We start from the raw sequence: 25,493 nt of genomic DNA, 5'->3' as shown, positions 1-25,493 counted from the left end.
TCCCCCCACCCCCGGTGCCCGCTCTTCAGAGCACACAGTGTGCAGATGGCTAAGGGATGGAGATTGCCTGTGTGCTGCGAGCTGACTCATCAGCTTTTTTATAAGTGGACAGGGAATGCCAAGAGCTGACCCAGGCGACTGTGACCTGGGGAGTGCTATATGAATCAGAATCCAAGATGTTTTTTGACTTTTTTTTTTTAAATTTTTTATTATTTTTTTTAAAAACATTTTATTTATTTATTTGAGAGAAGAGAAAGACAGTGAGAGAGAGCATGAGCGAGGAGAAGGTCAGAGGGAGAAGCAGACTCCCCGTGGAGCTGGGAGCCTGATGCGGGACTCGATCCCGGGACTCCAGGATCATGACCTGAGCTGAAGGCAGTCGCTTAACCAACTGAGCCACCCAGGCGCCCTGTTTTTTGACTTTAATCTCTTCATTAGTTAACGTAATTGATTTGATGTTTATTTAAAAAGAAACAGCTAAGAAGATTTCTAGAGTCAGCCAGTAAAAGGTGAAACAATTCAGACACGCTGGTGTTTAATGTTCTCAGCTTCTTAACTCGCTTGCTTGGTGGCCACAGGGAAATTCTGATTCCCCTAGAAGCTCATTCCAGAATCCTTGAGCTGGGGAAGTTCACCTTTATATTTTACTTAATATAGTAAGTATATATAAGTGTGTGTGTGTATATATATATAGTAAGTATATATAAGTGTATATATATATAGTATATACTATATATATGTATATATATAAAGTGTGTGTATATATATGTGTATATATATATATATATATATATATATATATATATAAGCTTCACCTTATTTTTACCCTGCTTCTTCTTCTGCTCTGTTTATATGTAAAAGCCTGTCTGAGAGGCATCTGGGGGGGCTCAGTTGGTTAAATAACTGACTCTTGATTTCAGCTCAGGTCATGATCTCAGGATCATGGGATCTAGCCCCTCATAGGGCTCTTGGCTTAGCTTAGCAGGGAGTCTGCTTGGGATTCTTTCTCTTCCTCTCCCTCTGCCCCTCCCCACCCTGTAAAATAAATAAATAAATAAAAGCCTCTCTGAAAACTTCCTGACCCCCAGAGCTGTCTCTGGTCACCCGTGCCGACTGAAGTTACCGTGGGGGCTGAGGGTAGACACCCTCCCCTCTCATATCATTCCCGTGCCTTGAGTTTCCAAAAGGAGAAATCTTTTCCCCTGTTTTCAGTGCTTCCCATTCAATTCTCCATACTGTGGGGAGTGATTACCCAAAAGTTAATTCAGTTTACCCGTTTTACTTCATCTTTGTAATCTTTACATCATCTTTGTTGCTTTTGTCCCTCCTTTACACACCCCACCTCACCACCATGCAACTTACCCCCACCCTGCTCCTGTAGGACAAGGGAGCTTGCGATCTCCAGGCCCAGGGTGCCATTGGTTCCCACCACCATGCTCCCAGGATGCCTCCTGGACGAGAAAACGGGGACAAGGAGGAAAGATTGCAGAGCATTGGGGCGCCTGGGTGGCTTAATGGGTGAAGCCTCTGCCTTCGGCTCAGGTCATGATCCCAGGGTCCTGGGATCGAGCCTCACCTTGGGCTCTCTGCTCAGCAGGGAGCCTGCTTTCCCCTCTCTCTCTGCCTGCCTCTCTGCCTGCTTGTGATCTCTCTCTGTCAAATAAATAATTAAAATCTTTAAAAAAAAAAAAAAAGATTGCAGAGTGTGAGGCAGGGGAGGAGCAAGGCCCTGGGAGGGAAGGGCGGGAGGGGCAATGTGAGAAGCAGTCGATGTCAACCTCCTTATGTTGCCTGGACCCACACTGACCGCCCTGCACCAGCCCCAGCCTTACTCTCAAGGACGCCAGTGTGCTCAAGTTCAGTAACAGAATCAGTCGGTGCTGGGTCAAGAGCCTGGCTGTGCTGCTTCATCACTGTGAGAACCTGGGCAGATTCCTTAACCACTCTGAGCCGCAGTAACGGAAAGAGTAGCAGTAAAGATCTCATTAGACAGCTCTGGGGGTTCAATAAGGACATTCCCAGGACACAACAGCATGTCCAACCACTCTAGAAATGTGAGCCCACGTATTTTATTGTTGTTGGTCGTCTGGACCTTTCCGTAGAAAGTGTGGGTCTCCTGTGAGCAACTTCCAACTGTGAACCAACAGGTGTTCACTGAGATGCGAACCAGCGCTCTGCTCTCAGGGGCCACAGGAGCGTGAAGGTCTTAAGAAGGGGGATGAGTTAAATCAGGACCCCCGTCTTAAGGGAGCAGCGTGTGAACATGTGGCGAACACCCCAAGATAGGAAAGAGTGAAAAGCCAGGGCGCACAGCCCCAGCTGCTGAAGGCTCTGAGAGCTCGGGAGTTGTCAGGTTAAGCTTGCTCAAGGCGGAGTCTTGGTCTTCTTGAACGGTATGGATTGAGGGATTAGATGTGTGCGGGTTCAGACAAGCACTTCCTCTGACCAGGAGGATCACAGATAGAAGAAATCCGGCTGTGAGGAAAGAGGAGACGGCCATGTTTAATCCTGTGTATTCCCTCAGCAAGTACTTACTGAGCACCTACTCGGGGCCAAGCATGGGGATATAAAGACAAAGGCAGACACCACCCCTACCTTCTGGGGGTGATGACTCATGCGGCGGACGGAGACTAGTCCAGGAGACTCGCGAATGGAGCTGCGCTGTCAGGGTGCTGTCAGGGCACGGGAGGAGACAGAGGCCGCCATGGGTGCTGCCCACAGAGGAGATTCAATACAGGGAAATGTTTCTGCCACTGTTGAGAAGCCGAACGAGCAGAAAGGAGATGCTAAAGCCAGAGAAGAAGCACATGAAGTGTTTGGAGTCTAGGGAGGGGGACCAGTGCTCGGGCCTCCAGAGTAAGACCTGCCTGCTGCTTCTCTGGCCTCTATGTGGGGGGTGCTGTGAGGTAGTGGGCACGGCAGAGGAGGGAGACAGGGACCTTGGGGTTGGAGCCAAGTGCTACTGCTGCTGCTGGAGTGATAGCAAGACCTGGACCAGGCAACAAGAAGTACCCATCCTTCTCCTCCCATTCCAGGTCCCTTCCAGCCCCCGCCCCTTTGCCAGATCCTAGCAAAAATCCAACTTCTAAGGGAGCTGAGCATTGTGGCTTACAGAGTTCCTGTCCCTGTCACAGAGCAGACCACAGAAGGGTGGGCTGGAGCCGTGAGTCCCTGGGAACGAACTGGCACCATCCGCATCTGCACATTCCCCTCTGCCTGAGTCTGGACTTTTGGTCCTTTCCTTCCCCCTGACCATGGCCAAACCATGCACAGCTTTCTCTGAACTAGCGGACTCTCTCAGTTCTGAGAAGGCAGACACCCAGCTACGGCTGGCAGGTTGGCCCACCTGGAGGATTTCACTTAACTAACAGGTGCTCCAAAGGAAATAACCCAGGGCCTCCCTGGGTAGCAGGGAGGGGCCTGGCACATTCTGACCTGCTGGAATGCAGGGAGCCCCAGATAAGCAGTCTCACCAGTAAGAAGTGCCCCGCCTGCTGCCAGTGCCCTTCCAGGAGCTTTTGCCTAGAGGACTTTCCCCTGGGGTAAGGCAGATCTGTGGGAGGCAGGAGAAGTTTCTGGAGTGTTGTCCAGATTGGCAAGTAGCAGGAAGCAGGCCAGAATAGGGCGGGGTGGAGAGGCCACACCCAGGTTCCCTGACCTTTACCCCTCTCTTCTCTCCTAGCCCCTCCCTTGCATCCTCCCACCCCTGCCAGCCAGCCCTGCCCCTCAGATGTCACCACTAGGTCAGATCTCCCCCGTCTCAGCCAGAATAAATGTCTGCTTGGGGCCCACACAGGGCCTGGCCCTATACCGAGGCGGCACAGCTTCTTAAGGCTTCTTGGGCCCACTCTCCTGCCTCAAGCTATACCTAGAAGGTTCCACGTGGGTCGGAGAGTGGGCCCAGATACCCTAGGTTTGGGAATCCAGAGTCTTCTGACCTATATCAAGGAAGCCCGCCTCAGCTCCTCTCCCCAGAGGGATTCTCTGAGCTTTGCTTTTCTGCTTCTGTGCTGCTCACAGTCCCTGCCCCCACCCACCATGCCCATCTGTACCCTCTCTTGGCCCAGGGGATGCTGGGTGGATGTGGGGGGGGGCGGTGTGCCTAGTGGAACACCACCCTCACTGACAGCACGTGTTTGTCTAGTCCTTCCTACACGCCAGGGGAGAAGGCAAAGGGGTAGGAAAACCTCCCAGGGAATCCTCTCCTCTCTCTGAGGAAAGATGCAGCCAATCTGGAGAATTTCTCGAGCCTGTGAGGTAATGGAGCAGGAAATGGGAGGGGATGAAACAAATGGGTGTTGTCTCCATTCTGTCCTGGCTCCTGGCAGAAAATGCCAGTCTGTGGTTGAGACACAGTGGCAGGCCCTGAAGTTGTCAGCTGGTGCCACCTGCATGGGAATCAGGCCCAGACAGATGACGAGACTGAGCAGCTAGGGAGTGGAGGGTCCAGCAGCCCACCTCCCGCCGCCTCCTCAAGCCAGCAGCATGTACAGACCACCCACTTTGTGCTAGGTTCTGTGTCCTACACAGGGGACACAAAAACCACAGGGCAGAGTCCATTCAGGAGCTTGGGGCCTGGGGAGAAGGTAGAGGAGAAAGACAGTAACCATGAGGGAGGTCACCAAGAGGTGCACTGGGGACTTCGCAGTCAAGAATGGCTTCCTGGAGGAGGTGATCCTGGTCTGGGTTCTGCCCTGAAAGGTCTGGTAATAGACAAGTGGGGGAGGAGGAGCTGAGCAGGAGTCAGTGAGGACTAGATGAATGCATGTTCATCTCCTTGGGTCCTCAGCGCCTGACAAAGTTCAGGATCATAGCCATTGGTCACCAAATGTCTGTGGGTTCCTGAGGGAAGCAGGAGGTGGGGGACCTCCCCTGAGCCCAACTCTTGGGTTCATCCAGCAACCTTCTGGAAACATGTGAAGGAACACGAGATTAATAACCATTGTGGAAACCAAGGAGAAAGAGACCATAGTGGGAGGGAGCCTGTCCACCAGGCCACCATGGGGACTGGGGAGTGGGATGCATTTATCTGCTTTTTCATCTTTTATCTCTACTTTCTAACTTGTCTAAGGTACACAAGTTTAAAAAAAAAAAAGTAGAAACATTTTTGCCCTAAATTCTTAGCTTTGTTTTGTTTTGTCTTAAGAGATAAGAAGGAAAAAGCTCTTTAGACTTTGGATGGATAAGAATGTTTTTATTATCATACTTTCTGTAAATCTGTACTGCTCAGTCAATAAAAAGCTGGGTCCGTGGGGGTACTGAGGTCTAAATGGGTGGGCGCGGTCCTGGGGGAGGAAGCCAGGAGGGAGGGGAGGAAGGCAGAGGAGGCTCCGCTGACTCACCAGCCCCTCCTGGGCCTTGGCATCCTGCCTCTCCCAAGCACAAATCCCAAGGTAGGCACAGCCTTTCCCTGGCCTGCGGCCAGCCCCATCCTGAGAGCACTTATAGGTACCAAGGGCTCCTTATAGGACTCCTTCTGCCAGGAGCGATGGTGGATGGAGCTCTGGCCAGCACTATTGTTCCTGGAGTGGACCGGATAAGACACTGGCCCTCACCGGAGGCCAGGGGGCCTGGGCCATAATTTCCTGCTAACCTTAAAGCCACAGAGAAAATTCTCACTCTGAATCAGGATGTAGTGACTCAGTGTTTGGAAGTGTCCTAGGTGAAATTAGGGAGCATTGAACTCCCATACAATGCTAGATGTGTACAGGTACAGGAGTCCAGTCCAGGCCTGGCGCGCTCCCACGGGTAACTGGGTAGGTCCTTTGGCCTCTCACAACAGGTTTCCTCCCCTGTACGAAGGAGGGAAGGATTCTTGTCCAGAAGCTTCACAGGCTGCCAGGCCCCAGGTTCAGGCCTGGAAGCCACCTCATGGGCTGTGGACAGCACCCGCATGGGCGCTAGGGTCTCCAAGCTGCCCACATAGAGGCCCGCCGCCGGTCAAGGGGCCCAGGAGCGCCTGGCTCCCGAGGCGCCCTAGAGGAGGCCAGCACCACCCAGCTGTGAGGGCCCCAGATCCTCCACACTGAGTTTCTGTCACTGCAGATATGGGATACTTCATGTCCCTGTCCTGTCAGCAGCGTTTTTGCTCCCTTCCTGTCCCAGGCTCCCGCTGCCCACTGCCCACTCCTCACACAGGCCCCACTGTGGCCCCAGGTCCCTGGGGGGCTCCTGCTGCAGCAGCCAGGCTGTCTTCAGTCCCAGGGACAGAGCCATGGAGGAAAGGACAGGGACAGGGGTGCACACTAGCACAGGCAGAGGCCCTTGGCTAGAGGAAGGAAGGTGTTCTGGAGCAAATTTCTCCACACACCGCCTGTGGCCCACAGAAGAGAGAGATTTTCATGGCAACCCGGTACACACGTGTGTGTGTGTGTGTGTGTGTGTGTGTGTGTGTGTGTGTGTGTGTTGAAACAACAGATTCAGGACACTCTTTCCCTTTCCCATGAGCAATGTACTCCAGTTTGCTAATCTAGTCTACTTAATCTTTTAATGCTGTTGCTAACTAAATGGATTTCACCACCCACGAGTGAATCTCAGCCCACGCTGGGAAGCCCCAGGGTTGGGGATGCTGACTGAGGCTCAGGGAGACCCACCCAGAAGGAGAGGGTGAGGCAGGCTGGGCTTGCTGGGCCGCGGCCCGAGTTTGGTCTGAGGGGCACTGGGAGCCAGCGAGGTGTTCGAAGAGGGGTGAGGTCCTGGGTCCCAGCTGGTCCCTAGCAGTGCTGTGACAAGGGCTGTCGCTGGCTCCAGCTGGCTTGGACAAAAGGGAGGGGGACTATGTCACATGCTAGGAAGTCAGAGCCCGCCAGCTGTACCTCAGCATTGATTTTTCCGCATCAGAGCTGTGTCCCCAGGACCCAGGCTTTTTCTCACCGCCTCTCTCCTCTTCCATTTCATAGTTCCAGGCCTACTACCAGGCACAGCAATGGCCAGAATGAGAACGGGGACTATCTCATCTGGGTCTCCTGAGGCAGAAGGATCCCTTTCCCAGGGGTCCCCCAGAGGCGTCCCCCTGGAAGAGCTGGGCGAAGTCACACTAGTGTCCCAGCCAGGGCAAGTAATGAGCCTAGTGAATGTCGGAAAGTCACCACCTACACCTTGTTCCTTCCCATATCTCCTACCAGTAAGCCCAGTTGGGGAGTTTGAGGACACAATTTAAATGGAGACACCCATCTCTGCAACATTATTCACTGGGGCATCGTCTATGTTAGGGAAAGCTAGAGACAGAGGCCTAATGGGGTACATGAAGTTTACTGACTTGACGGAATGTAACTGTGGCTTGGAAAGTGCAATCAATCCTTGGGGCACCTGGGTGGCTCAGTCAGTTAAGCGTCCAACTCCTGATTTCGGCTCAGGTCGTGATCTTGGGGTCCTGGCACCGAGCCCTAAGTCAGGGTCTGTGCCCAGTGGGGAGTCTGCTTGAGATTCTCTCTCTCGCTCATTCTGCCCCTCCACCCCGACTCATGCTCTCTCTCTCTCTCTCTAAAAGAAAAATGTACAGTCGATCCTCGTTATGCACGGATTCTCTATTTGCAAATCTACCTATTCACTGAAATGTCTTTGCAACCCGCACATCAGTACTCACTGCGCTTTTGTGTGCAGAGCAGCAGGAAGTGTGGGTTGTCTGATGTGTGCGTGCTCCCACTTGAGGCCGGACCAATGGACACTCCCTGTTTCCGCTCTCACACTGCAAACAAGTGTCCTTTTCACAGTTTATCTGGTGCCACGTCTTTCATATCTGGGGGCTTTTTGTTGGTGATTTTGCTGTTTAAAATAGCCCCTGAGTTAGTGCTGAAGTTCAACCTAGTGTTTCAGCTCGGGAAGGCTGCGATTTATTTGCCTTTCAGCGACAACACACGTTCGTTGAGTGTATAGTGCTGTTGGCCAAGAATCTGGGGTTAGTGAACCAACACTATATATTAAATGAGGTGTCTTTAAACAGAAACACACCTAAAATAAAGGTATGTGTTAATCAGTTGTTGGAAATACTGTGGCCAAAGGTTTGCAGGAACCTTAATTCCTCTTTACCTTGGGAGCAAGGGTCTGGGGTTCATGGATTCAGTGTTCAGGCCAACTCTGTAGAACTATCTTGAGTAACAAGAATCAATTTTATTGAAGCCCTGTAGCAAAATACAAAATATTAAAAGTAGAATACAAAATGTATGTTCATCATGCTTTATACCTTTATAGAAAATATGTATGCCTAAACACAGGGCTTAGGAGGGAAGGTAATATAACAGAAAATTCCTTTACTGTTACAATTATTTTTATAACCAATATAAAATCTTCCCATTGAAAGCTAGTAACAGCTCTACCTCCTGCCGTATGGTTTTGGTTGGAGTCATTAAAACCGCCGTGGGGTTGAGGCATTTTGAGTTGACGATGTCACACTCCCAAGGCACACTGTCTCCAGCCACAGTGGCACAAACACGGGGGTGTATCTGTTTGAAGGTCTATTTTGTGGGGTCCAAAGCACAGTCCCAGGATGGGTTTTGTCTTGTGTTTCCCTTTTATTTTTTTCATTAGTTATTATCATCATCATTATTATTATGCTGTGTTCATCACCATACCATACCGTAACCTTCAAGTTCTTAGCAGCACTATTCACAACAGCCAAAAAGTGGAAGCAGCCCATGCATCCGTCAATGGACAAATGGCTAAGCAAAACAGATATGTGGTATATTCATGTAACGGAACATCGTTCAGTCTTTAAAAAGGAAGGAAAGTCCGACACAGACCGCAACATGAATGAACCTTGAGGACATTCTGTTCAGTGAAATGAGCCAGTCTCAAGAAGACAAATCCTATACGGTTCCACTCACGGGATCTACTTAGAGTGAACAAATTCGCAGAGACCAAAAATTGGGACAGGGGAGCATGTGGATGACTCCGTCAGTGAAGCATCTGACTCCTGGTATTAGCTCAGGTGTTGATCTCAGGGATATGAGATGGAGCCCCATCTGGGCTCCATGCTTTGAGGAGCCTACTTACAAAAAACTAAATAATAAATACAAATACAAAAATAAATAAATAAGAAAGACAGGGACTGGGGGGAAGGGGAGACGTGGCGACTGAATGTGCGATGGGCACAGAGTTTTCAGTTGTGCAAGATGGAAAGCATTCCGGACATGAATGGTGGTGACAGCCGCACAATCCTGGGAATTAATGCCATTGAACTGCACACTTAAAAATGGTTAAGATGACCAAAAAAAAAAAAAAAAAAAAAAAAGGTTAAGATGGTAAATTTCGTTCTGCGTATTTTATACAATTTTCTAAAAGAGAGGTCTACGATGGCCAAGAGACGCTGTACTTACACCTCATGGGCCAAGGGTTCCTGAGTGTAAGGCACTATGGAGTCCTTCATCCCAAGGGAGTCTTCAGGGAGTCCCGGTTCCCACCGTGGGCAAAGCCAGAACATAGTTTGATACCTGGGACCTCCTAGACCTCACTGTCCCGATTTGGGCCTTTCCCTCCCAGCCTGAAGTTTCTGAGGCTTTGTGGGAGAGCCTGCGTGCGTTCCGCCAAGTTCCAGGGAAGGGAAGGAGAAGCAGCACTTCCTGAACGTGAAGACAGGTGGCAAGAAGAGGACGGCAGTGCTGGTGGGGAACTCCGCATGCTGAGATACTGCCCAGCTATGCAGAAAAACCTGCCACCGGGGTATCGCCCTGGTGCTCCTCCCGGGCTCCCAGCCCCTGACCTGCCCGCCCGAGCCCACACCGCCCTGCCCCAGCCAGGAGTCCGGGCGGTGCACATCAGAGACCAGGCCTCCTTTTTACCTTGCTTGGCCTTTCACATGGGGTCATGTCGAGGGGCAGCGTCTTTCTCTAGAACCTCTCAGGGCATGACATTCCTCTGCCCTGCACATCGGAGGCCTCAGCTCCCAGATGCTCCGTCCGGGTGGACAGAGTCATCCTCCCCAAAGAAACCGGTGGTTCTCCTGACTCTCCCATTAAAAAGTCCTGACCTGGGCACCTGGGTGGCTCAGTGGGTTAAAGCCTCTGCCTTCGGCTCAGGTCATGATCCCAGGGTCCTGGAATCGAGCCCCACATCGGGCTCTCTGCTCCGCAGGGAGCCTGCTTCCTCCTCTCTCTCTCTCTGCCTGCCTCTCTGCCTGCCTCTCTGCCTGCTTGTGATCTCTGTCTGTCAAATAAATAAATAAAATCTTAAAAAAAAAAAAAAAGTCCTGACCTTTGAAGCCAGCCTCCAACATCCAGCACAGCATCTTCTGTCTTCGTAAATGTAAACATTGGGTTTTTTTTTTTTATTATTATTCATTTAAACACTCAAAACCCTGTTGAGCAGTTCTCCTGGGAGCCTGGGACATGATTGGTTTATTGGGTCTCAATCTGGAAATTGTCTGTGTGTCTATAAACAAAAGTAGATACACACACACACACACACACACACACACACATTTTCTCCTTTATCTACATAAATCGTAGCACATTGGGCACACTGGTCTGAGCCTTATACCATTCTTGAGTTTGTTCCATTTGGTATACAAGGATTTTTTTTTTTTTTCATTCTTTTTGAAGGCTGCCGAGTGTTCCACTGGGCAGACATAATTGCTTTGACTGGTCCTCTCTGGTTGAATATTTTGGATGTATCTTATCTTTTCTGTAACCAGCAAGGCTCCAATAAACAATGTTGTACATTTATCATTTTGTTCCTGTGTGTTATTTATAGGACAGATTCCAAAAAGTGAAATTATTGGATCACACAATATGTGTGTTTCGTGTTTTGATTGATATGGTCAAAATAATACAGCAGTTGATGGCACTCTTACTTAACCTGGAGATGGCAATGGATTTCAACCTGGGAGCTATACAGGGGCTTTGAGGGTCTGTGAGTCCCCAGATCTGTAGATAAAAATCGTGCATGTACATAGGTACATCTTTCTAGGTGATGAAAACTTTCATCAACCCCTCAGAAGGATCTGAGCCCCTGAATGTTCTCTCGCTCACCCAGCTGGTTGGTCTCCCAGCTCTCCCAGAAGCGAACTTCCCTTACCTCGGGAAGACTGGCCTTGGACATTCCCTCCTCTGGGTCTTTGTTGGGGAATGTTCTCTCCTGTCTTCTGTACCATTCCATATGGTTATGGCTAACATGGTCAACAGTGGTTACCCCAGACTCTCTGTGTGCCAGGAGGACTTAGCTAGTTCTCATAAGAATCAGATGAAAGTGGTGATCCCCACCTCGTCTGTTTGGTGGACTGCGACATGGAGGTACTGATGAGTCAAGTAACCTGCCCAGCAGGCAGAGCTGGAATCAGAACCCAGAGGGAGGAACGGTACTGTGTGCCCAGCCACATCAACCAGTGGGTAGGATGGGAAACAAAGAGACAAGCTCCAGGGGTTCTCAGACCAAACTGCACCCTCTGGGGAACTTTTAAAAAGACAGTCTCTCTCACTGGCTCAGGCAGAATCTCTGGGGCAGGATCCAGACCCCAGTGATTTCTCAAAGAGTCCAGGAGTGACAGGACTCAAAGCACAGCTCTGAGGGGAAGCCCCAGGTACACATGTCTTTCAGAATCTCCTTACCCCTACCCCATATTTTTTGTTGATTCTTTTCCTTGTGAAGCAGTTTGCATAGTAATAAACACTGGTGGTATAATGATGAGCACAGCTGCCTTCCAAAATAATAAGCATCCCCCCACCCCAAAAGTGACCCAAACTGCGCTTTTCTCGAAGTATTGTTTTCAACCCGTGGATTTCAACTTCGTTGCTACATTTCGATCCATGGCTGTCCTCCTTATTTGAAGTTCTATTGTCCCATCTTTGGTCAGCAAGAGCCTTCTGAATCCTCCTGACCTAACCCTGGGTACCTTTAAAAGTTCTCTCACTGTCTGGTGTGGTAAGATGCTTGGGCCGAACTTCCTGCCCCGGCCCTGGAATCAGCATTTCTCCCAGAGAACTGTCTCGACAATGCTGCTCTGCTCCTGTATCCTAGTGCTTTAACCAGCTCTCCGCACCCAAGGAGCTGTTCGCCATTGCTCCAGGGAAGAATCAGTGACCAAACCAAATGTTAAGCTCCATCCTACCTGAACAGATCTCTTCAAATTTCGAGTCAGCCTTTGGACAATGTATAGACGACTGATCTGTGTTTGTTCATAAGAAACAGGTTCTGAGGGGCACCTGGGTGGCTCAGTCGTCTGCCTTCGGCTCAGGTCATGATCCCAGGGTCCTGGGATCGAGCCCCACACTGGGCTCCCTGCTCTGAGGGAAGCCTGCTTCTCCCTTTCCCACTTCCCCTGCTTGTGTTCCCTCTCTCACTGTGTGTCTCTGTCAAATAAATAAATAAAATCTTGAAAGAAAGAAAGAAAGAAAGAAAGAAAGAAAGAAAGAAAGAAAGAAAGAAAGAAACAGGTTCCGAACAAAGCTGCTCTTGGAATCTGCTCGATCTCAATATCTTACTACAATCAACCATTCTTCCAGTTTGAGGGCCAGCCCCAAACATCTCAAAATATCTCCTGCTCTTGGGAAATACAGACTGAAGGTTAAAATAAAAGAGCAGTTTAGCCTGCCAAGAAAATTTGGAAAGCTAAATAAGAGTTAAAAAATAAATAAATAAAGACAACAACTTGAAACTGCCTTACCTTTAAAAGAATCCAACCTAGATTGCTCGGGGCAGAAATGAGATAACAAATACTGGGTTTAAATTTACCTGGAGTTTGTTCTTGGCCCTGGTCCCTCCTTCTGTCCAGAAGGTAGAGGGTGTGGAAATAAAAAAATAACATTCCTCTGTGTCATGTGGATTATGCAACACTAAAGCCATTTCAGAAAATTCTCATGCAATTTGAGTAGACACCTAAATGCTCACAGGCCACCACCCTCAGGGGCGAGCTCGGTTGTGAGAAGAGGTCCAGAGCTGTCTTACCCCGCGTCCTGTGTGACCTCAGCCTCGGGCCCCTCCAGTACTGCATCATCTCACACCCTGTGGTGAGAATTTAGCACCGACGTGTAAATAGTGTACATTTGGCAATGTCTGCCCAGAGCAGCCTCTGATGGTAGGAGGGGGGCCGGGGCGGACCCCTCTGCAGGCACTGACAAGCACAGTGGCCCTGAACCCCCTGGCCCACCCCCCCAGGTCTAGCAGAGGTGAACTGGCAGTGATCAGGGGCAGGAATCAAGTGGTCGCTCTCTGGTCTCAGAAAGCCGAAGCGAGTTAAAATTGCTGTGGAGACTAAATGAGGCCATTTGAGCCTGAAAGATACGCAGCAGGCGATGGTGATGTCACCACAGATTCGTTCTAAAGAATGTTCTTTGACTCCATCCCCACCCACTTTGGTTCAGGCCCCATGCTAGGCACCCGGCGTGTAGTGGAGAACGGCCCAGAGCATTCTCTGTCCTCAGATGTCTGGTGTGAGCCCAAAATTTTACAAGTTCTGGTGCAGTCACTAAATCCCAAATACCATTTGCACGAAAAGCCAGCACTGTTTGGGTGTTGACAGTGCACCGGAAATTTTATGCAAGTCCCAAGTGTGGGTAGGGAGGATGCTTGGCAGGTTCAGCCCCTGTCACTGAGATCAATACAAAAGAGCCCAGTTCTGGGGTGGGGTGGGGGGCAGTGGCTTCTGTCCTTTAACAACCGTTCTTTAGAGCAAGCTGCCAACTCACTCACAGTCAGTCCCAGGCCCAACCTAAGATTTCCGAAATTCTGGATTATTAAGATCTGGGAAAATGTGTGGGCACCTGGGTGGTTAAGCATCCACTCTTGATTTTGGCTCAAGTCATAATCTCAGGGTCATGAGATCAAGCCCCATGTTGATGCTTACGATTCTCTCTCTCTCTCTCTCCCTCTGTCTCTGCCCCCTGAACCCAGCTCATGCTCTCTTTCTCTCTCTCTCTCTCTCTCTCTCTCTCTAAAATAGGGCACCTAGGCGGCTCAGTTGGTTCAGCAGCTGCCTTTGGCTCAGGTCATAATCCTGGAGTCCTGGAATCAAGTCCCACATCAGGCTCCCTGCTCCGTGGGGAGTCTGCTGACCTCTCATGTGCTCTCTCTCTCTCTCTCTCATTCTCTCTCTTTCAAATAAATAAACAACAACAACAATAAATCTTTTAAAAATAAATGAAATAAAATAAATCTGGGGAAATGTGCTCCCGGAGCTGGTATTTTAATTGGAGTCCAAGCTTCCAGTGGTGTCCAGCCCAGTAAGAACTTTGTTGTCCCCCTCTTAGTCGATTTTGGCTTCTCATCTCCTGTTCCTTTTCTCTTCTTAAAAACCTACGAAATCTCTATAAATTCAAAAGTGCTTTTCGTCTCCAGGACAACAGCAGTAGAAGCCTCACAGGGGACGTTTGTCATATCTCTGTCTATGTATTGTTTATTTGTAAGATGAGAACTGCTAGTCCCATAAAGCCAGGGATATGTTATGAAAATCAGAGCCGAACATTGCATATCTTTCAGCTGAGCTAGACAGAAGTTGTGTGGACTTGTTTCATCTGGCATCATTCAGAAATAAGCTGCCTCCACAGTCATTCAAAACTGCAGAAGCAATACCAAGACTGAGGAAATGGAATTATCAGCTATTGAATATGAAATTGATACCAAGAAAAATTAATATAAAGACACCCACACTTCAATACATGGTATAACTACTGCACAAACTGCAGAACACCAAAGACAGAGAGAAGGCTCCCAAAGCAACCAGACACTGAAGGCAGATTCCTCCAGAAGAGCAGCAGGAATAATGGAGGCTGGAACAATGGAATAATATAGAAGGTTGTAGAACACAGTGGGAAAATATCTTAAAAGTGCTGAGAGAAAGCAATGATCAGGGCAAAAATAACATTTTTATGACAAACTGAATACTACCAACTGACCTTTCCTAAAGAAACTACTAATGATTGTACTGCAGGAAGAAAGAAAGTGATCCTAGGAGGAATATCTGAGATACAAAAATATCTTCATGATTCAAGCAGGGAAAGATTTCTTAAATTCCATCTGTATGGAATTCCTTTATAGACAAACAGATGAACATATTCAATTATGTTAAAATTAAGAACTCATTTCATCAAAAGGCATCATCAGATGTGTGAGACACATCCTGAAGGAATATATTTGCAATAATTGTAACAGTCAATGAGATCCACACTATGAGAAAGAATCACTCTGAATCAGTAAGAAAGAGGCAAACCCACAAGAAATTTGTAACCAATAAAAAACAGCTTAAAATGTTACAGAAGATAAAAAACATGAAAGTAAATTCAATCTTTTTTTTTAAAGATTTTATTTGTTTGACAGGCAGAGATCACAAGCAGGCAGAGAAACAGGCAGAAAGAGGGAGAAGCAGGCTCCCTGCTGAGCAGAGAGCCTGATGCAGGGCTCAATCCTAGGACCCTGGGATCATGACCTGAGCTGAAGGCAGAGGCTTTAACCCACTGAGCCACCCAGGAGCCACAGTAAACTCAATCCTATCTGTAATCATAAAAAATTAAAACCTAATGAGATACATAAAAAATCCCAAGGAATATGCCAAATGACAACAACAACAACAACTGCAACAACAAAAAACCCTTCTTGAACTGATAAGTGAGTTTAGCAAGTTGTAAGATACAATATTAATACACAAAAAATTGATCATGTTTCTATCTACTGGTATTGAACAATTAGGAAATGAAATTTGTAAAAAATGATACTATTGACAATAGCTTCCCAAAACGAAATATTTAGGCATACATATAGGAAGTGTGTATAGTATCAGTATGCTAAAAAGAACAAAATATTGATAAAAGAAGTCAAAGAACATCTCAATTATTGGAGAAGCATACCATGTTCATGGATTGGAAAACTCATCATAGTAAAGATGTCAATTCTCCCCCAAACTGATCTATAGATTTAACCCAAAATCCCAACAGATAGATATTATAGATACAAAAAATCTGCTTCTAAAATTTGTGTGGAATCAACAGAACTAGGGAAGGGGATGAGCTGTCTCCTGAGATGGGCAGAAATGTGAGCCACCTGCACAGACAACTCTTTTGATTACTGTAACTTTACAGAAAGTTTTAAAATCTGGCAGTGTGATTCCTCCACACCAAGGATGGCTCCCTCTCCCCATTATTCCAAATCTCCAGTGGTCTCATAGTCCAAAACATTCTCTCTCTCTCTTTTTTTTTTTCAAAATTATTTTGTTGCTTTATAAAAGAAAAAATTACCCACTGTGCCATCTAAGAAATAGAACTTTACCACTGTCTTTGGAGGTCTCAGTACATTCATTCTCAATCCCATCACTCTCTCCCTCAGAAGGGTCATTTTCAGAAGGTGCTGAGGAGAATAGGTTCTGAGGGATTTGAGGAGTGGCAATGAGTTCAGATTTTGTAATTTGTTGCATTTGAGGAGCTTGAGGGGCAAATGAGGTGCTCAGGGTACAAAATTTAATAAGGCATTTACCCTCAGGGTCCTGCCAGAGCATGGTTGGCCCCTGCAGTGGAATATCTGAATGGAGACTTCCAAGTGGGCGAGTGGATGTGTGGGACTGAAGGCCTGAGATTGCCGGCCTATATGGTGCTTAGATTGAACAGGTGCACAGATTTAACAGGGTGCACAGATTTAACAGGAGTGAGAAGAGGGAGGACTGAGGAGGCTCACAGGGACATCCTAAGGAGAACCCAGGAAGGAGAGGAGCCTAGAAAGTCTGAAACAGGGGTGCCTGGGTGGCTCAGAGGATTAGGCCTCTGCCTTCGGCTCAGGCTAAGGTCTCAGGGTCCTGGGATCGAGCCCTGCATGGGGAATCTCTGCTCAGCAGGGAGCCTGCTTCCCCCTCTCTCTCTGTCTGCCTCTCTGCCTACTTGTTATCTCTCTCTCTCTCTCTCTCTCTCTCTCTCTCTCTGTCAAATAAATAAATAAATAATATTTTTAAAAAGAAAGAAAGTCTGAGACAAACTAATAACAACAAAACCACTTGGTGCTCCCTCAGGCCTCTAACTGGACATGCTACCATGTGGAAATTTACTTAATTCTTTCCTTGGGCTGACCCATATGGGTATAAACCCAGCACAAGAGCAAACAAATGCAGAGCCCAGAGAGAATGGGGAGAAGGGTTGGTTTCTCCACCAAGGGGATAGTAACAGCCTGGACAGGGCTGAGAGGTGATCAAACTGGAATGGTATTGCCCAGGGTGTCAGATACTATAACCCAGGGGCCCAAACCAAATGCCCACAGGGCCAGGCTGACACTGTGAGTAGGTAAAGGAAGCCAGGAAAAGGAAATAGTATTCCATAGTGAAAAGGAGCAACAGAAAACATGCCACACAATGGCGCGGGGTTGGGGGTAAAAGGGAGGTGGTCCACTGAGGATGTCAAGTCTTCTTTTATTTTTAAATTTTATTTATTTATACCTCTATGTTAACCACTTGACTTTTCAAAAAAAAAAAAAAAAATCTACTCTCCCCCCCGGGGCCAGGCTTCCTTCCCCATTTCCCTCTTGTTCCACTTAACTTCACCTGAAGAGCTTTTAACCAGACGGAAGAGAAGAGAGATGCTGTCCAAAGGGAAGTACGCCCTACATGAGCAACTTAAAGTTCTTCTTTTATGGTTTCTTCTTGCAGATATTTGGCTGCTGGGTCTGGATCCTGGTAGCTGTCACCCACGTAGCAAATCCGTTGCTACAAGGATGGGTGATGTATGTCTCGATCACCTCCTTTCTCATCTCCCTGATGTTCCTGTTGTCTTACCTGTTTGGATTTTACAAAAGATATGAGTCCTGGCAAGTCCTGGTAAGAACTGGAGGGAGTGATCCAGACCCTGGGGCTTCTCTGGATGTCTGTTCTGGGCATTGTGAGGACAAAGGTCCTTCTGGGCTGGGACGGGAGTTGGGCACGGGGGGTGGGGGGCAGGTTGGGACCAGAGACCAGACACCAGGGACCAGAGGCCTTGTCATGGCTGGGCCATTATGGAACCAAGGCTTTTTTATCTTAATGCGTTTACTAGTAAGGCAGAATGAAAGCACTCCTTTGCCACAGTAAATGTTTTGTCGTATTCCCCTTCATTGTCTTCCTTCCTACATATTCTCTATCAAGCACATCTTGACTCGTTTCCCCTTAAGCTTTATTTATGGTTAAATCATTGGAGTTGGATTGAAGGACATGATCGTGGGTGGGGGGGATCACCCCAGTCCTACAGCGATTCCTCTATTCCTTGTGCATTTGGCTCAGTTGGTTAAGCAGCTGCCTTCGGCTCAGGTCATGATCCCAGCGTCCTGGGATCGAGTCCCGCATCGGGCTCCTTGCTTGGCAGGGAGCCTGCTTCTCCCTCTGCCTCTGCCTGCCACTCTGTCTGCCTGTGCTCGCTCTCGCTTCTCTCTCTATGACAAATAAATAAAATCTTTAAAAAAAAAAAAGTTTCTGTATGGAACATTTTAAAACATACACAAAAGTAGTGAACATCACATCATAGACCCTCCAGAAACCACAACCCAGATTCCTGCACTATTAACATTTTCCCACGTTTGCTACACCTAGACTTTTTTTCCTAAAGAATTTTAAAGCAAACCCAAAACATCATTTGTTCCATTCTACACACTTCAGTATGACTCCAAAAAAATATGCACACATCCTTATGTCATCATGCTTATATAAAGTTACTAACAATCATTCCTCCGTATCACCTAAGACCCAGGCCATGATCAGATTTACTCGGTTACACCTGAAAAGTCTCTTTACCATTGACCAGTTTGATCGGGACCCTCCCAGGGGCCATGTGTTGCCCTTGGCTGTCATGGTTCTTGGGTACCTATAACCCAGAATGGCTCTCCCTTCCAGTGACTGGTTGAAGAAGGCGGGTCAGCTGTCCTATAGAAGGTCTGATGTTTGGGGGTTTTGTTTGCTTCTTCCCAGTGTGATGTGACTTGCTCCTGCAAGTCCCTGAATGACAGATGGGTGAACTTTTCTGGCATTAACATCTCCAGTGTGACAGGCTTACCCCCCATCAACTATTTCCCTCATGCTTTTCTTCACCTCTTCATGAGCTTCCCCCAAACTGAGTATCTCATTAGAGATTGTAAAATGCCAGTGATGACATTCCTTCCGGAATTGCTAGCCCTTTTTTTTTTTTTTCAAAGATTTTATTTTTTTATTTGACAGACAGAGATCACAAGTAGGCAGAGAGGCAGGCAGAGAGAGAGAGAGAGAGAAGCAGGCTCTCTGCTGAGCAGAGAGCCCGATGTGGGGCTTGATCCCAGGACCCTGAGATCATGACCTGAGCTGAAGGCAGAGGCTTTAACCCACTGAGCCACCCAGGCACCCCTGCTAGCCCTTTTAAATGACTGCCTGACACTCTTGGGTTGAAGAAAGCACGCTGCTGAGCATTCAGCGCAGAGACTCAGCCGCTGGAATCTGGAGTCGGATAAGCCTGACTCTACCCACTCTGCCATGTGTTAGCTCAGCCCCAGTCTCATCACCTGCACATCGGGGTGCCCAGAGCTGCAGCCTTTTGGCGTTAGCTGTGGGAATGAATGAGGTGACATGACATACTGTTAGGACATAGCAGGTCTTCGTAATGCTAATGGTTAAGAGCACAAGCTTGGAGTTCATCTGGCCTAGGTTCAAATCCTGACTTGGCTCTTTATTCCTAGACCTTGACCTTGAGCTCCTACTTCTTCAAAATGGCACTAATGTTAAGTGGTGCTGACCCCATAGCTGGCAAGCTTACATGAGGTACAGGAGGAAAGGCTTAGCACGAACAAGCACTCAGCCAAATGCTGGCTTGGATGGATGTCACTATTGGCATTTATTAATCCGCCATGGTTCACTGCATCTTGAGTTTATCAGAAACACTGCAGAAGGAAAGAGCAGGAGTCTGGGGTGCAGGCCGGGCTCTTTGGCCTGCTCCTCCCAGCTGTATGGTGTGAGGGGCAAATGTCAACCTGCTTCCGTGCCCCTGTGACGCCGGCCGTGGCCCCCTCTGCCTTTCCAGGACAGCCTGTACCACGGCACCACCGGCATCCTGTACATGAGCGCCGCGGTCCTGCAGGCACACGCCACCATCATGTCTGAGATCAACGACCTGAAGAACTACTTCATCAACACCGCAGCCTCGGTAAGCACGGGACAGAACTCAGAGCCGCTGGGTGGGGGGGCACCTTGCCAGAGACTCCATTCTGCCCCTGCGGACAGATGACCCCAAGCCTCAGGCTGACGGGGTCTTGGAGGACGGGAGAAGCTGTGTGTGTATGTTTGTGTGTGTGTGTTTGTATGTGTGTGTGTGTGTGTGTGTGTGTGTGTGTGTGTCTGTATCTCTGTGTGTGTGCTGTAGACGTGTGTGTGTGTCTGTGTTTGTGTCTGTGTGTGTCTATGTGTCTATATGTGTCTGTGTCTGGGTGTGTCTCTGTCTGTCTATGTGTGTCTGTGTGTGTGTGTCTGTGTGTCTATGTGTGTCTGTGTATATCTGTGCCTATCTATGTGCGTCTGTCTGTGTCTGTATGTGTCTGTCTGTCTGTATCTGTATGTGTCTGTGCCTGTTTATGTGTGTCTGTCTATGTGTGTGTGTTTGTGTGTGCACACATGCACATGTCAACAGCCATGTGCTGTTCAGGTTCAGGGGTCATCTCTCGCTTTCTGCTTTTCCCGCCTCAGGCTTACTCACCCATACACCCGCTATACCACCCTCAGAACCTTTTTTCTAAAACACAAATTGGAACGCTTCTCTCTCTCCTATTGAAAGTTCTTCCATGGCCCCGCTGCTTGCGGAATGGAGCCGGAATTCCTCAGCGTGGCCAAACGGAGTCAGTGTCCTTTTATTTCAGTGATGGAAGTGCACAGGGCTAACTGTTGGCTGATGGAATCCAGGGGCCAGGTGGTCCAGCCAGCCGTAGGGAGAGCAGGACCCTCAAGGCCTTAGGTCCACTAGGACCAGAGACTCAGCCGGTTCACCTGCCTTCCTAGCCAGCGGCGACCTCTCTTCTCCTGTGGGGGAATGGCGCCCTCACGTGGCAGCTCGCTCACAGCCAGCAGCTTCCTCCTCTAGTAGCCTGTGACCTTCCTTATTCCCCCCTTGAAAACTTCTCAGAAAGGATCTAACACCCACACTGTGGTAAGCCCCACAGCAACCAGTCACTGGCACCAGAAAGGTCATGGCCTGTGTCAGTGTCGGGGCCCCTGCAAGGATCAAGTGGCAGGAGGAAGGGGTGGGGTGTGGGGTGCCATTCTCCACAGTAAGAATGGGGTGCCCGGCAGGCACAAAGGACGGCTACACGTATTCAGCTGCCTTTGCAGCCCATCTGCCTCCTTTCCCTCCTCCTCAAACTATTCTAACTCCCCTGAACTCCTGGCTCCAGCAGGATCCTCACGCCGCCCTTCCACAGTCTGGCCCGGTGCCCTCTGAGCTCTGTCCTGCTGCTCACCGTCGGTCTGCTCCAGCCGCCGGCCGCCTCCAGCCACGCCTGAACACACGACACCTGCTCTCGCCTCTCCCTCGCAGGGACACCCCTGCTCCAGGAGCCAAACTCCTTGCCACCTTCTGTTCCCTTCTCACCGGCAGACCACCTTCTCGGGGAAGCCTCGTCCTTCCCCCTCCCCAGCAGGCCCTGTTTGTCTCTGGCTTATTTTCTCCCGGGCACTTATCCCCATCGAACCTGCTACTCTCCTGGTTTATCTTGCTTGCTTTCTGCTCCTGCCGCTGGAATGTGAGCACCGTGAGGGTAGATATTTTTGAACGTTTTGTTCGCTGTTAGGGTGACTGTCATTTTTGAAGTACAGCAGGTGCTTGAAAGATGTTTGTTGAATGAGTGAATGGATGAATGAGGACAGGGTGTGAGCGGACAGTGGGGCGATTTGAGGCTGGAATGGTCATCCAGCCCTGGAAGGCCTGTTAAGGGCAGTGGCCTCTATCCTCAGAAGCAGGGACTCCTCACACAGTTTCAAACATATGACAGGAGCGGCTCCATCACATCTTCCTCTTGGGACAGATTAGACGGGACGAGGGAGCAGAAGTGGGCGAGCTGAGGCCCGGAGAAGTCTTGGGGAGGGATGACGGCAGCCGAGACAAGGGAGAAGTGAGAGTACAAGAGGTGGTCAGCCAATACATGCAGATGAGTTTGGGGATGGCTTTGGACGTGGCTGTGGGGGAAGGGAGGCGTCAGGCTGGTTTCTGTCAGGCAGCGGGATGAGATGGGGTTCCTGAAGACCGCCTGAGCGAGTGAGGCTGGAGAGGAAAGCTCAGTAGTCCGTTCTGTACCACTGAGAGCTGGAGGGGCCTCCAGAGCCCTCAGGGGGTGCTGGCAAGCAGGGCACACAGAGCAGGGTGCTGGGCTACTGGGTGGACACGTAGGGGAAGTCATCAGAGTCCAGCCTGGCTGGGACAAGGGGACAGTGAGGGAGACAGGACCCAGGGCAGGGATGGAGCGAGCCTGCTCTCTGCCCAGGATCAGGAGGACACGTGTGCCCAGGAGAGTCGGAGCCAGAACCCAGGAGGGTGCCCGGGGACGGCGAATATCAAGGAGAGAAGCGGAGCAGGGCAGGGTGTGGGGCAGGCAGGGGGAGCAGGGTCAGGACACTCGACCTCCCGGCCTGCAGGGAAGGGGTGGGGATGGCCGTTGGCCCTGGACATCGCTGACACAGGAGCCTCCCGTCTCCTTCCAGTTCTTCGCCTTCATCACCGCCCTGCTCTACATCCTCCACGCCTTCAGCATCTACTACCACTGAAGCGGCAGGAGCCGGGCGCGGGGTGGGGAACCCCAGCAGCACCTAATATGGGCTCCTGAAGCTCGTGCTCAACATTGGCCGCGTGGGTGACAAACAGAACATCAGCAAGACCCTCAGGGGATTGAGGACAGACCAGCTTCTCACACTGAGGGACGAAGTCGCACTCTGGCATCTCCGTTTGGACATTTTAATTCATTATGGAGAATATGAAAAAGATTGGGGGGCGGGGGTGTTGTTTGCTTGTTTGGTTGGTTTGCGTTTTGCCTGGGCGAGTAACTGTCCCTTCTCACAGGGAACCTCACTCTCTTGGAAAACTGGTATCCAACATCCTCACTGGGGAGAATCCCACGTCTGCCATTTGTCACACCTGTTTGGGGATTCTACCTCAGCAGTGAGGTTCCCCCAGAGCAGGTTTAAGGGAACACTTAGTCTTGTTTTGTTAAAATCAAAATGGTGCTGCCGATGCCTTCAGAAGAAGACCCACAGACCTTGTTCCTGACGCATGGTTCTGACCTTGTTTTGGAACGGTGGTCCAAATCCGCTCTCCCATGCCCCACGGGGAGCTGATGGGGGACGAGCCACACAGCCCACTCCCCCGCATTCCACTCCTCCTTCCCTTTTCTCCCCAGTTTTGGTATCCAAGGAAAATCTTCATAAAAGCAACTTTGAGGATAGATTTGTGAGGAAAATAAGTGACTGACTACAAAATTGTTATGTAGTAAGACCTGGGGGAGGGGCAGGATGGGGGGGGAGGGGAGGCCTGCTTCTCCACAAGTCAAGCCTGTCAGAAAACTGCAAGGCTGCAGGACACCTGTGCCAGGCCTCCAGAAACCTGCCTCCTGAGGACGTGAAGCCACCTTTTCCCTCAGAAAAGACCATCAAGGAAATGAGGCAGGACGTTCCAGGCAAGGATTCTTCTGTGGGCTTCTGTCCACACCGTGGGATATGTCAGGAGGCCAGAAAGGACTCCTGTCCCAGGGTCCGTGCTCTTCCATGTGCCCCCATGGCCTCCTGCGTCCCCCCAAGTGGCACCAGCTGCGTGAGGCCTCATTCGGGGAAGGGCTTGCAAACCCCAATATGCAAAGGCCTCCATGATTTGGGGTCATTTTCAAACAAAAGGGGGGGTGTTATGCATACAGAAACGTAAAATCGAGGTGCTTGATGTCAAAGTAAATGGTTTTCAGAAGGAAGCTGCGCCCTCTGGCCTGTCTTCCTCCATGCAAGGCTTCCAGCCCCCGTCCTCCGTCTGAGCACCAGGCCTCCTGACCCCGGCGAGTGAGATGCAGCCCCACAACCACACGTGTCTGCTCTAGTTTTGAAATGAAATAAATGATTACGGGAAAGGGACTAGTTTCAGCCGATTCTGAGGCTTACAGTTTTGTACCAATTTTTTTGCTGCTCCTGGTGGGGGGTGGGGGGCGGGTACAGGGAGCCACCAAAGAGAAAATTCTGGCTTCTTCTTGTTGACCACTCAACTCTCCAACCATCATGTTATCTTGAAAAGCCAACATTTACCCCTCATTTTATTGCCCGGGATGATTACTGTTCAATATTTACCAAGGAGCCATATCCAAATAAAAGTTGTTTGTACAGTAAGAAGTATTAAGTTGGTCACTTTTGTGATGTTAGCAGCTGGAACTGGCCCACACATCCTGAGAGCAGTTTCACCCAAACACCCAGGGGAGGGTCTGAGGGCCCAGCCCACCAGCCTTGCTCCTGGGGCAGCTGCAAGGGAGGCCGAGTTTGTCTCCAGGGCTTGGAGCCTGTGCCACTTCCACTTCAGTAAGGACAGTTTGAGTGCAAGTTCCAGAAACCAAATTCCCAGCTTAGGCAAACCTGGGTGTGCACTAGCTGGGCCTGGGAGGCGAAGAGGCCCCCATAGACACAGTGGACCCCTTGCCTGGCCCTCTGTGCCATTCCCACTCTTCCTGACAGAGTGCCATCCTTCTCGCTTGCCACAATGCAAGACACCCATCCATGACCCACAGTGGACCAGACCCTGAGCCCCAGCTCCCCCAAGTTAACTACAGTGGCCGTACCGCCCAGCCTGCCAGCACCTTCCAGTCCTGGAGGCCAGCTTCCTGTCTGTAGGGCTCTTCCCAAGCCCAGAGACCTTCCAGTCTCTCATCACTAGGTATCGTGGGACCTGGGTCCCCATAGCCAGGGACCACCCCCAGGAACACTTGGCCATTCCTCCAGCCATGGGTCAAATTCTGTCCCTCCCTGCCCCCATGGTGGCGTCATGTCAGGACGGGGCCAGCTCAGTCCTGCTGTTGCCTCCATGCCCGTGCCAGACATTATGTTCCCTCCTCCTGGGAACACGAAGGCCCAGTCCCTCTTGCACAGGAAAAACCCTTGTTAACCTTGCAAGAGATCTTTCTTGCCCCCTAGAGTTAATTACTCTCTCCTTGGCTTGCCTCTGCTCCAGGGGTGTGTGCCGCTGTCGCAGAACTGCCCCATGTGCCTCAGGGTCTCCCTGACTAGACTACGAGACCTTCAAGGGCAGGGCTTTGGCTCTTGGATATTTTACCATCATTGCCCTACCCTACCCTCCCTGGCTGGCGCCCACCAGTCTCAGTTCTGCTCCTGTACGGTTGACCAGGATGAGGACTTGCAAAGGCCATAGCCAGTCTGCAGGGACTGAAGGCAGAGCTGGTTCCTGAGCCCTCCCTGTCTTCACCTCCAACCCACAGTCTGACATCCTAGCAGAAAAAGCTGTTCTCTGCTCGGTCCTCTACTCCAGGACTCCCATGAGGCAGTTTAGCTCCTTCCATCCTAAAACCCTAGAACCTCAACCACAGTGAGGTAAGCCCAATCACCACCACCAGGGCCAGGCCAGCTCTGGCAGGCTGTG

General features: G+C 49.8%; 1 protein-coding gene across 1 annotated transcript in view; it reads left to right on the top strand.

The window, feature by feature from the left end:
- Positions 1–24,235, top strand: part of MALL (mal, T cell differentiation protein like) — a 28,953-nt gene extending 4,718 nt beyond the window's left edge. The window contains exons 2-4 of the mRNA XM_047746369.1: positions 17,549–17,716; positions 19,914–20,036; positions 22,577–24,235. Of these exons, the coding sequence (XP_047602325.1) occupies positions 17,549–17,716; positions 19,914–20,036; positions 22,577–22,639 (354 nt within the window). The 3' untranslated portion in view covers positions 22,640–24,235. The remainder of the gene's footprint in view (positions 1–17,548; positions 17,717–19,913; positions 20,037–22,576) is intronic.
- The last annotated feature ends 1,258 nt before the right edge of the window (positions 24,236–25,493 follow it).

The sequence above is a fragment of the Lutra lutra genome, chromosome 9 (assembly GCF_902655055.1).
Source record: "Lutra lutra chromosome 9, mLutLut1.2, whole genome shotgun sequence".
Taxonomy (NCBI): domain Eukaryota; kingdom Metazoa; phylum Chordata; class Mammalia; order Carnivora; family Mustelidae; genus Lutra; species Lutra lutra.
This window is presented reverse-complemented; position numbering and strand designations above follow the sequence as displayed.